Source organism: Rhynchophorus ferrugineus, unplaced genomic scaffold, assembly GCF_030347505.1.
Source record: "Rhynchophorus ferrugineus isolate W39M unplaced genomic scaffold, kcgeb_rfMv2 rfM5, whole genome shotgun sequence".
In the NCBI taxonomy this organism is placed as follows: Eukaryota; Metazoa; Arthropoda; class Insecta; order Coleoptera; family Curculionidae; genus Rhynchophorus; species Rhynchophorus ferrugineus.
The window spans coordinates 15,802,181-15,816,122 of NW_027472584.1; the positions used below are offsets into that span (position 1 = coordinate 15,802,181).

At 29.9% G+C, this 13,942-nt stretch overlaps 1 protein-coding gene across 2 annotated transcripts in view; it reads right to left on the minus strand.

The window, feature by feature from the left end:
* Positions 1-2,731: 2,731 nt before the first annotated feature.
* The window catches only part of LOC143197278 (uncharacterized), a 63,684-nt gene continuing 52,473 nt past the window's right edge, over positions 2,732-13,942 (minus strand). For both annotated transcript variants that reach the window (XM_076405590.1, XM_076405589.1), the window contains 3 exons: positions 13,653-13,877; positions 4,595-4,787; positions 2,732-2,992 (listed from right to left, as the gene is read on the minus strand). In XM_076405590.1, coding sequence (XP_076261705.1) covers positions 2,871-2,992; positions 4,595-4,787; positions 13,653-13,877 — 540 coding nt within the window. In that variant the 3' untranslated portion in view covers positions 2,732-2,870. The remainder of the gene's footprint in view (positions 2,993-4,594; positions 4,788-13,652; positions 13,878-13,942) is intronic.

Genomic DNA, 13,942 nt, shown 5'->3' on the forward strand with positions numbered 1-13,942 from the left:
CTGCAGTTTTATTTTAATATTAAAACCCTTCCTTGTTTTATAAACTTTATCCTGTTTGACGGTAAATGAAGATATTAAAACAATAATTTATGTGTTATGATATATTCCTTAAATTAATTAGATTTCAATAAGCATATTTACTTTCGGAGTACCAAATAACTAAAGTTAAATCAAAATTGGGAAGGTACACCTTTAGTACCTTCTTGAAATATATTTTATCGATACGCCAAAAATAAAACTCAAATTTGCATTGTCTTTTACACTAGAATAATAATGATTTTCCGAGAAAACAGACTTCTTAGTAATGTTTGGGTTATTTTAGCATATAAATAATTCAATTTTGTTCATACTTTATTTACTATAAACGGAACTTCTGAATTTGTTTTTTATGGGGATATAATTTTATGATTTGAATAAAACGCTATTAATACGTTGATTTTCTAATTATAAATTAATTATAAATTATATCGGGGCCTATTTATTACAATCCTATCTTTCAACGATTAATAATTTAGCTACAAAAAATAATTTAGAATATATAAAGGCCAGTTTTTTTAATATAAAAGTCTCCTTTTACCACCTAGGGATTTATCTGGACTGGACTTACAGTTTAACGTGGGCTCTGAACCACGACCTTCGGCATTAAGCCTACCGACTGGCGAGTGACCAACTTAGACATCATCCCAGAAGACATCCGGTCTTAGTCTGGTTATTGGCGTCTCTGGGATCATTTCTTGTCGGATTTTGTACTCTTGCCTAGGATAATCACAAATATTAAACAATCACAAACATAAATGTACGACCATGCCACAGCAGGATTCGAACCCGCGACTATCGCAATAGTGGGTGGACCGTCCTGTCGCCTATGCCACCAAGCTGGCTAAATGCCAACTTGTTTTATAAGGAACATTTTGAAACACTACATTAGGTAGTGTAATAAAATATACAATATCCCTATAGGAGATCTAAAGAAAATCATAGAACTTGTCTACGGATCAACCTACGGTGAACACTATTCATGGATAAAAAAAATGTGAATATAGGTGTCGACGCCCTAGAAGTTGTAATTACTTTATTATAGGCAAGGCATAGAGGTAGAAATATATAATTTGCAGCTCAAAATCGTATGAATTATCTTCCGAGGGTATTATCCTCAGCAATCAAAACGTTTGAGTCGATTTTTTAAACATCCAAGTAGAAACTGAACAACTTCATATCACCAAACATGTTCTTACTAGTTAAAACTTATTTCGATTACATTTCCATTTTTCAAAGATATTCAAAAAGTATCGGTCTTGGATAGTTTCAAATGACGAGTCCGTCTCCTAACCTGAAACAAAAATACTACCAGAGAAATGTTAGTGTTTAGCCAAAGAAAATACTTATAGTTACTAATAATAATGTAAATAGTTTCTCAAAATATAACAATAAGAAATGCTGCTCGTTTAAAAGTAATTTACAGTGTTCATAATTGAATCTAATTAATTTGTTAAATTGTGTAGCTCCAATGATTTAGATGAAACTATAAATCGTATATCAAATACGTGTATAACATGTTGAAGTGTTGAAATAAAATAAATAAAACACATTATTATTCAATATCTCATTTATTTTTATTTATTCACCTAAACTTTTAATTTAATTTAATTAAAACTTGACATTTAATTAAGTTAAAATGCAATAACATACATATATACAATACAAGAAACATTTCAAAAAAATTTAGAGAATACATTTATTCTTAATTGAATATTATTGGCGCAATTAAATTCAATATTTTATTAATAAATAATAATAATCAAATATTTCAATATTAAGTTTATATGTTAAATTTAAATATCTCTTTAGTTCGTTATTCTTTTTTAAAAAAACGTTAATTAATATTTCACAAATTGCTTATATGTTTGTTGTTAACTATATAAATTTAAATGATAAATCTTGAGTATAAGAAATAAATTAGTTTTCAAAATAGCTAATAGCATAATAATAAAAAAAATGTATATGGTTAATAGCTTTAGAAATTCCATTTGTTAAATTTACTACTTTATTCATATTTTAGAGATGAAAAAGCTTTAAAAGTTTTGATGTTCTTCTATGATACTATAATATTATTGCACATTATAGAATTTAACTCATTTCTCAAAACCCATTTTGAATTTTAATGTATTTTAATCAATCTATTTTTATTAGTAAGTATAAAATTTATTTGCTAATAATTATTAAATTTAATACATTGGCTTCCATAATACAAACTGTAGCAATATTTTTTCAATATAATTCATATTTATATAAAATGGCGAAAATAAACAACTGTAGTTATCAAATTTCCAAGTTTCTTAAATGAATAAAAACTAATTATCTATATTAGCATGAATTAAAAAAACGATTTTATCTATTTTAATATTATTTGAAGCTAATTCAGCTTCTGATACAATTTGATTATGGCAACTTAGTTGCCTTATTACTTCTGTCTTATTTTAAACTTCCTACTTCCTCTTTTAGAATGTTTTATATTTTTTAATTAAGATCCTATACACCTGATGTGTTTATTTTAATCTACAATTAATCTAGAAAATTTAACAAAAATATCTCATAAGGTAATATTTTATTGAAATATTTTAATATTCATAAATATTTTCATTTATTGGGTGTAACATTAAAAATACTTGTATTGTTTTATAACTCAAAATTGAAAATATACTTTGGTAAAATTAGCATTACAATTAAGAGACTCATAACAAGTTATAAATATGATTTACAATTGGTACATTAATAAACACTAAAAAATAATACTTCCTAATTTAACTTACACGACTTATTTAACAATCTGGCAAACGTTGCACCATTAAAAACTAATCAGACTTAAAAGCTTATAGAAAACAGGTAAAAAAAATTAATGATAGGAAAAAGCCGGCTTTTAAATTTACTGAACTTGACGTGTAGGAATATGTTATGATCACCAATACCTGGTCAGGGTAACGACAGTCGTCCTCTGAAAAAGAAAAGAAGTCAGGTAGATAAAAATCGTTTTGAATACATGTCCGTTGCAAGTGCTTTTGACGTGCCCTTTTTAATGAATAGGAATTCTTTCGACATAGGGGTCCCACTGATTGATACAATCATGGACCCTTTAACAGGTACACTGCATTCCGTAGTGGGATACTGTGTTATTCTTAATTCTTGAATGACGTCTGTCATGTTTGAATAATGATACCTTACCCTTGATGTAAAAAATGTATTATTAAAAAAGAAATGCTTTCGTTTCAAAAGGCAATCAAATAATAAACAAATTAAAAAAAAATAGAATAACTACTAATAATAAATTAATTGTTAAAAGGATATGTACTAACATTAAATTATTAATTAATAAATATATTTAATAATATAAAATTAAATTATATAAACTTTATTTTTGTTTTTTTTATATTAGCCATAATTGTATGTATTTGATTGGTTAATTATCAGTATTGCGGCGAAACATATAAGAGTAAATTATATATTTAATAATAATAATATATTATTTTAATATCCTATAGTTATTAACTTTAATAAATTGAGTTCTCTGATAAAATCAACTGTTTTTGTAAAGATGATTAGCAGCATTAAAATATATTGGCAGGACCTATGTTTGTTTAAATATTACATAACAAATTTTCGGTGAATATTAAACTTAGTAAATTAATATATTGCATATATTAGTTTTATATAAGATAGGTTTAAATTTTAAAATTTTAAATCGTCCTTGCGTCAAAATAAAATGTTTAAATTATTTAAATACTTCCACTTAATCCTCTCTTTCTTAACTCTTTTATTGAACTCATTTTCTAAGTAAATGATTAACATGAAATTGATTGTTTCTAATTACCACATATAATAGAATAAAACACTAAATATATAAAGAGATAATCAAAAACTGCGCTATAGTATTAAAATTCTATATAATTATATTAGCATTCATATTTTAAAAAATTGTTCCTCAGATTTATTATCAAGTAATTTTGAGTTGTTATTTATCACATTTTTGCTCTTATAAAAACTCTAGCTTAATAGAACTTTGTATTCAAGCAATATTAGTAGGTTTTACTTTTAATTTCCTGTCTTTGCCTTGGCTAAAGTTTAAATATCAGCTAAGTTCTCAAATTATTGATTGAAATTGATGATACTGATACAAACATTTAAAAATGACAGTACTATAAACAGAAATGCAAGACACTAACAAGACATCGCTTAAGAGTAGGTTTTAGGTCGATAAATTCAAATGCTACCAAAAACATAAGAAAAGCTGCTGGTATAATAATATAATAATATAATAATATTATTACAATAAACCAAATTTTTGAAACAATATCACTGAAAATTAATTCTCGGTTTATGTATATTATTATTTTCAGAACATATATACCTATAACGAAAATGTTTAACTGTTACATTTGAATGGTAATAATTAACAAAAGCCAAGTTGAATATTATCATACTCTACTTTATATTAGAAAGAAAATATAGATTGTCACCGGTATAATTTCAATCTATTTTTCTGTAGTGGTGTGACATGCCCCCGCATTTGTTACGCCCATGACCTAAAAAAATAGCTTACCTGCACATATAACTTGACTGTTACTGGCTGTAACAGAATACTGAACGTCGCAAGCCGACTCTGTCGTGCATAAGCTACTTGATTTAAAACTGATCTCATTGTTTACCGTTACGTCTTGACACGATTTATTTACCTTTGACGTTTGGCTAGTAAAAGAGCATATAGAGAGATCACCATAGCCCTTATTTAGAAACTAAAACAAAATTAATAAGGTTAAAAGAACAATAAAAACATTGTTGAGTATAAAAAACAAATCATTAGCAAGACGAATTTGGAAATTTCAAAAAAACTTTATACAAAGGTCGTTCAATATGATTTTTAAGGTAAGCTGTTTCTAATTATTGTTATAATTAGTTATATATTGAATTATAATATTTATTAAAATATTCATTAGTAAAGTAAAAGTGGTTTAATATCTGTTAACCTCCGCTACATGAATATTTCGTGATAAAATATAACTCTTAATATAGTAAAAAGATATTTAGATTTAGTAATGTGAATATCAGACGCTGTCCAAATAGTTAAGAGTAAAATACTTAAGAAAGCATCTTGAGAGATGGAGCAAATTCTTCATGCAGCTCAGCTCTACAATCATGACCTTTCGTGGTACTAATAACTTCGCCAATAATGGAGTGGACCAAATATCAGCGGAAATTATCAACGCCGAGCGTAAACATGTTTTTGTATTTGGCTTCGGATGTGGTGAAGAATGTAAAATGTAATACAAATATATATATATATATATATATATATATATATATATATATATATATATATAATATGTATTAACAACTATTTATATCTAAAGCCGCTAAGGACGGTCCCAAACTCGACTGTAAAAGTATGATGGTTGCATTGCATCGGTGATTAGAACTAGGAAATCAGGCAGGATACCGATGGAGAAGAATATGATTGTTAGAAATAACAAATCCTATTGTATTCGGGGCCGCTGTGGCGGTGAGAAATGGACTACCGGCCAAGAAACACATACTACTGCATTCGGCGTAACCAATACGCCAGAATTAGGGAACCAGGGCGCTGGCAAAAAGTGGACTATTATTCAAAAACTAAAAACAACGAAAAGTAATTGATGAAATTTCTGTCGTCGAGGAAAAGGCCCCGCCTAGAACCATGGAATTCGGTACGAACGGTGCATCATTTTGGACAGAAAGAGACTATCGCTTTAGAATTTCCAAATGTAAAATCATCATGCATATCATTAACCTACAAACCAACCGATTAAGTGTACATACACACACAGTAATCGTCGGCTTCATGATCGATAAAAGAACGGCTTCTAGTGTCATGTGACTTTTCGACTTATACCAAAGTGTGCAGGCGTTCTCACTCTCTACAGTACAGTGAAAACATATTGTAACAATCATTGTATCTGTATATTGTACGACTCTAGTAAAACATGCCCAGATATAGTTAAAGATGACTTCTACAACCAATTTCAAGAAGTTTTTAGTTCATTCCTGTAATTGATCCACGTATTCTGGCTAGAGAAAATATCGGAAGGAGTTAAAAGGGGTCAAATCAAAACTACAAATAAGTTCTAGGTACTAGGATACCTATATCTGAAACAATTCTTGAGCGTGTCACAACAGTATGTTCAGCAATTCGTTATAACACACAGTCCTGGATATCTGACGAATGTGTACAGACCATAGATGATCGAAAACAAGCAAAACTAATTTATCCCGAACGAATTGAAATATCGAAAATTAAATAGAGCCAACTGGTCAACTGGAATAGTGTGGCAACCGATTTGGAAGTTGGTTTATTGAAACATGAATATCGGAGTTTATATCAAACATTTAAGAGGTTGAGCGTCAGAAACACTCTTTCACAAACCGTTACGAATCCTTCGTAAAGCTATACGAATTCTTCATACAATTCTACAATCATAACCCACCAGAGGACTTAGCAACCCCGCCAGAAATTGGCATTTCAGAAACTTTATTTCCTTATGATGAGCCGACAACGAACGAATTGCGAACGACAATAAAATTAGTGAAATGTTAAAGACCGCTGTAGTCGACTAAGTCACGACAAAAATGATCAAGACCAGTAGGGAAAGGCTGCTTCGATAGCTTCACGATGTTTTTGCTTTACACTGGCCTTCGATTTGGGCAGCTTTGGAATCTGTTCACCTAAAAGTTATTATTAAGCTGGGCTGAGCGAAATGGACTTAGGTTCTCAGTCGAGAAGTCCGTTAGTGACCAATTTTGTAGGCGGAGAAACTGCCCGCAGATGACTGCCTTAAAGATGGACGATAAAAACTTGGTAAATGAATCAGAGCATAAATTTCTGGGTCTGGTATTTGATTCTAAATTAAACTGCTTTCCACGTATAAAATACATTAAGGGCAAGTGCTCATCATATATACCCTTGATGATGACTCTCTCCAACATCTACTGGAGTGCACTAATTAATATGTACATAAAGCACTAATAAGAAGCAAACTAGACTATGGAAGCCGGTGGTACATCACCGCAGTCCCATCCTATGCGAAGAGACTAGATCCAGTACAAAACTCCGCAATGAGAATAATATTGGGAGCATTTCATACCAGCCCGGTAGAAAGCCTACAGTGTGGGGCAGAGATCCCTTCACTTGACAACCGGCGGGAGCTTCTATTGATGAACTACCCAAGTTCTTTTAGGTTTCACCAGCGGCTGAACCAGTTTGCCTTTTTCTATTCTGAAACCACATATAATGCCTCTACAAGGCAAAGGCATGTATTTTCGTTATTGGTTTTCTAGAAGATCTACGACCGATCTGCTTTCGATGATGATCACTGCCACTAACTACAATATGACGGATGTACCACCATGACAATTATCATATGCGCCTATAGGCATTTCAATAAAAGTCTTATGTAAAAAATAAGCAGTCCCTCCATAGTGAAACGGCTCTTCTTGCAGATGCTTGAGGAAAGCTACTCGAACCATCTCACCATTTACACAGATGGATCGAAGAGGAATGACTTTGTAGGCGCTGCCCGTACCTCAGATGTGTTTGAGGAGCACTTTTGGCTTCCTCCTCTGACTAGTGTCTTCTCTGCGGAGCTGCCGGCAATCTGCAAGACCCTATCTGATTTGAAAAAATCGTCAACGACCAGGTCAATACTGATAATATCAGACTCTATGAGTTCCTTGGAAAGCCTGAGGTCGACAAGAGCAACCCATCCACTGGTTAAACATATTAGGGGGCTGCACACAATACTGTAAAAGAATGGAACAAGAATCACATATTTTTGGGTTTCCTCTTACAGGGAAATACATGGAAATGAAAGAGCCGATCTTCCGGTGGGCGCAAAAGAGGACACGATCAGCCCGAATATGCTGTATTGCAGAAAGGGTGTTAAAAAGTATATGAAAGGCCTCTATAGACAGTTATATCAACTGAATTGGGACCTTCTTTTGAATAACAATAAACTATGGGAGGTTAAGGTCTTTACCAGCACACCATCATTGATAATATCAGTAGGTTCAGATTGAGTATCTTTGCTCGATTGAGAATAGAGCATTGCAAACTCACCCATGAGCACTTGCTAAAAGAATAAAAGCCCCCCATGTGTGGCTATTGTCAAACGCAGCTGAGTGTCAAACACAACTAGCTCTAGGGACTAGTTATTTTATTAATGTCTTTTTACGCTCTAAATTATTTGTTGCTTTAAACATGCTGTCTATATTTGTTACTTTACACTCATTTTATATTTATACCATATTTTATAGAATATTGTTTTATTTTTATAATTAGTGTCCCACTGTGCATTTGGTTCAAGTTTGTATAAAGGGTTTTATATTAAATACATACTGTAATCGACCCTAGATAGCCCAAGAGGCTGATTGGCTGTAAATATATAAATAAATAAATCAATAAAAGTTATTAAACTTCTTCAAGCTCTCTCAAAAACAGACACGGCGTTGAATATGATGCCACAAGCTCCTTGATCGATGTGGTATTCACTGATGTTAGCGTTATATTAGTTGGAGGATTTCAGCATTTGCCATGATTTAATTCGCACTGCAGAGCCTTATCACTTGAGAATTAACGAACAAAATACCAAAGTATTAAGTAATGACGAATTGCCTGCTGTCGAAAATCTCAACGGGATCCATGAAGTATTAAAGAATAGTACCATTGAAGTGATAAGCCGAATCGACAAAGCCGCAGGAGTTTTTTTCTTTTCTGGAAGATTATGCTTGTAGAATAGAAGAACTATTACAACCAAAACTAAACTCCGTTTCTTCCTCCTATATGGTTCCGATACTTAGACACTGTTATAGCCTGACGTTTAGAATCTTGAAATCTAAAAAATTCTATGTTTCTTTCCGAGATCGTATTAGATATGATGACATTTGTTTAAGATGCTACAGTAATTGCAAAATTGGGGAAAATAGTTAACAACGCAGATTACAATGATTTGGCCATTCCATTTAGAATTCCTGGCAGATTTCTGTAGCAAAATCGACCTTTTGGATTGAACATTTAGCGAATCAAGATCGAAGAAGACGATCTCAAAAATAGGAGACCAACATTATTCGAGGCCAGAACATCTGCGCGATAGCCAACTGTGGCGAGATTTAATGAATAATGGAGTCCTGCGGCATCAATAGCAGCGTATTGGTTGAAAAGTAGGCACTAACCCCAAACGCCGGGTATGGATTGATGATGATGATGATCAAAACTAATTAGAATAGAGATTAGCGAGGCTCTTCCTTAAAAATATTATATTCATTGGTAATAAATATAACTCAAAAACAATAATATATGATGATAATTATTATATAATTGTCATAAGTTTATCTATTTTATGAATAAAATAGAATAAAATGAAAAAACAGAAATATAATAACCATTTTTAAAGGATGAAATTTCATATACCTTACTCGAATCGTACATTTTTTATAAATATAGAAAGATAATGTGGAACACAAAACAACAGGTTGAGCAGTTTTGCATTTTATATTCTTGTAGCGCAAGAACGAATCTCATTCTAATGGTCTCCTTTTCTAGCGCATCGAAAAATCAATGACACCGAAAACATTACCATTCGTACTATTCAAAATTCGTAACAGGTTCATATTAACATTTATACCGCCGAGTTTAAATCAAAAAAACCTGTTTACCCGCAAATATTAAATGATTTGTAAGGTTTCAACAGAAATATTATATATCTTATATTAACGATATTAATTAGCATTTAATCCAATAAGTTTTAGTAGTTTTAGTTAGTTAAAGTTTTAGTAAAAGTTATATATATATATATATATATATATATATATACATATATATGCATATTCATTAACTGTGTTCTATCTCAAAAATATTGTATATAATCAAGAATTTAGTATTTTATATGTTGTAGAACAAGTACCATTGTTTTGTTGAACTCATTATATATGTCGTTGAGATAATATCTTTCAACCATTATTATTGTAATGCTGATATTAAACCTGCATTTTAATTATTTATTTTGGAAGTATATACTGATTTATTAATCCCGAACTCGCCTTGCTTGTGTATTAATACAAATACAACAGAACAGTAGTGATAAATTAATTTGTAAATTAAGATTGTACTAAGCATATCTAATGTAAGATGTAATTAATGAAAAAAAACATTTATACGAATTGCTCAATTAGTAACTCCATGGTCAAAGATTTCAGTATGACTTTAGCTTGAACTTTTTGGAAAATTAGTTTATGTGAATATTAGAGCTAATTTGGATTAACATTTCTAATGAAACAATACCACTATTATCTAGGTCTAAATATTTAGATGATGTCAATATAGATCAAGTTGCTAAATAGCAACTTTGAAGATCATTTGAATGATAGTATATATCTACACTAAATAATATTTGTAACATTGGTTATGCGCCATAGCAAATCTGAAATAAAACCCATTATTGTCTGAAGATAATAAAGAATGAGGATGGCATCAGAAGCTTTGAAAACAAGAACTAGCCTGCGATAGAGTCAAATTTTGGTAATGCACTAGTTTTCAATGTCAAAATTATTCAGATATTCGAAAACAAAGAAAAAAAATTAAATATCAGATAAAGCCAGCAACCTATTGAATCCTCGATTTGATATCAGGAAAAAAATTTACTTGTTTTTCTTTAACAACACGTGACATTAAAAGGGTTCCATCTTATTTCACGCGATTATAATGACTAAATGCTGATATACTGAAATTATAATTATAAGGATTTAATTTAATTTGTATATTCAATATCCAACAAAACGCTTGAGGTTTAGTTTTATTGAATTGAATTATTTTAAATAAAAATTTGAATAAACAGCTAAGAGTTAATATTCTTGATATAGAATCTTTGCATAGGAAAATTTGAGTATCTTGTCACTGACTAATTATAGAAGAACAAATACGCATTATAGAAGTTATAATATGAACGAATTGAATATTTCTTCCTTAATTTTGACAATTTATCGGCTACCAGATATTTCTTGGAACATTTAATGCTGCAATAACTTTAATATCAACTAAAATATATTACAGAAAAATTAATTGTATAAAAATCTTTAAATAATTAAATAAAATGATTGAATAACGCATTTAATAATCATTCCTGCATATAAAGCATAAAATCAGCTTTATCATAACTAATTATACTTTTATATTAAGCTTTTTTTTCCAGTTGCTAAACAAACGGAATGGTCTTTCTCCAAGAAACCAACATTTTTCCGTATAAATATGGATGAATCGTTAATATTCATCTAACAAAAGAGTTCAAGAATGAGAAATAACACAAGAATCCAGTCCGAATAAAGGGTTTCTCTCTCAACTTTAGTTCCAAACCAACACACCAGTAATATACACATTTTTAAGCTTAATAAATTAATTATATAATTACTGTACGGAATGTAGAGGAAAATGTTGTAACTGTAAAAATTGCGAAATATTATATAAAACGACGATTTAATTGAATGAATATTAAATCTTACAAGAATTATCTGTAAAGTGTTACACACTGGTAGCATATGTTATTATGTTATACTCCGAATAAACTACTTTCTTTGAAACGTGGCACCAATCAGGGAAAAACCAAAAGGCGTTCTCTCTTAGACCTATAAACCTAGTTTTAATATATTTTCCAAATCATTTTTGAATTGTATATAAAATTACTGATAAATGATGACAAATAATAGAAGAATATGTAAAAAAAAAATGAGATAGCTTGCCAATTTTTTAGTTACTAAATATTGTATTAAAATTCACTAACTATGCAAGATTGTAGTAATGTACACAATTTCCCGATGGTTTCCTCAATAATGTTGATTATAAGACCAATTTTTGTCATCTGATTTTTTACTAGCGTGTCCGATATAATATGGAAAATGTAGTGTAAAATCATTGCTATTCATTAATAACTAATATTGATTCATAATCCTCGACAAAATTTTTCTTAACTTGATTCAATAGATCGCGTCTATTATAAATAACTCATGAAACTCTATTAATAAGAACTATAAAGAAAAATTATTTGTTAATGTGTTTTTCAACATTTTCATCTTCAAAAGTTCAACAAAATGAGCATTTATTACCGCTTTAATTTTTATTGTTTTTTATATGTGGTGTGTTATAATGAATTCAAGTTTTATTGCAGTTGGTTTTACTATCGCTAAACTTATTTATATAATACTTTACTAAATATTATTTAATACTTTACTATAACATAGAATTTAAAACTAATAACATAACTATAACTTTAAATTCAATACAGGTGTATTTATTGTCAATTATAAGGCATTATTTGCATCCATCTTAGAAAAATTATCTTGTTCAATATTTAGTTCTTTTGGGTTTTGTTTATTATTCTAAATCCAAATGATTATCATGCCAAATCACTATAGGAAATTACAGAATATAATTTTGAATGAAAAATGCTTATTGAGTAGTTAGCCCAAATGATATAATTTTATTACCAAAATGTGCTTATGTTAGGACCTCTATTTTGGCCACCCAACATTAGATTTACCAGATGACAATCAGTCCACAAAATGTTAAGTAATTGATGCGTATTTTGATAAATTCGCCCAAACTACATCGTTTAGTTAGACTGGACAACTAACAATAAAAAGATGCCAAATCTGGTGAATTCGATAGTTATAGATGAAAATTTGACTTTTGAATTGTACTGGTTTATAATTCATCCTCTTTACTATATTAGATTATTATTCATTCACAAACTACCACATCAGAAAATTCTCGATATCTTTAAGCTGAGTTTATGTCCAATAATGATTTCATTACTTCATAAACAAGTTCTATGACAACTTTAATATGATTATCATCATCATGAACATCATCATAAATTGTCTCTATAAATATTTTGTTAAATGGAAGACCGCTCAAATTGCAATTATCATTAAAAAAATTAAAACATCTTTCAGACAGATCAGACTCAAACTTAAAGAACTGCACTGTCGGACGACATTTCCAACTTGACCTATGGCCAAAGAGGTTGGTTCATATGTCAATTAAAAAGTGTACTTGGGCTAATATGATGTAAATATGGGGTTGTACCAAAAAATAAGAGTAATAATAATCTTCGATTGTCAATACTTTTCACCACGTAACCAACAAAGAATTATACGATACCTCGAAACCGAAGATTTGTCCTTGAAAAGTGACATAAGGTTATTAAATCACAGCAACGTGGAAGTAATACATCTAATGGACAAGGCACAGGAAATTAAGAGATCGAAACGCACCAAACTACTCGAACTTCTATAGTGTATAAGCTTTACCCATAACTTTAGCTTAAATATTCTAATTTAATTTTAATTTAGGAAATATATACTGGTGTAAATTAATTTGCAAATTAAGATTGTTCTAAGAATATTTAATGTAAGATGTAATAAAAAGCTTTTAATCTATCACATATTTCTGTTATAAATTAATTATACTACGCTATGTTGGGTTAAGCTCCATTTTTACAAGTTGATTTATATCGAACTTGAAATTAACACAAAACGCAAAATGTATCATTGTTTTATATAAATAAAAAATATATGTATACCTTGGTAGTAACATATCCTCGTTTAATATATTCCTTGTTAATTTCAAATGTTTGCTCAATCCCCGGTGTTAGATATTTTTCGAATCGAACGTCTTCAGGGTTGCAGTAAAATTTAATTAGTGCTGCTGGTATGCCACTTAACTTTTTAATGATGCCATTTACCGTGGTTAATACGTTATCAGTTGTGGGATTTAACAGATAATCCTGATCGCCTACTGCCACTTCCTGTAAAGTAAATACATAGTGAAAGTTAAAGAATATCTATAAATAGAAATTGTCTCTACTAAATA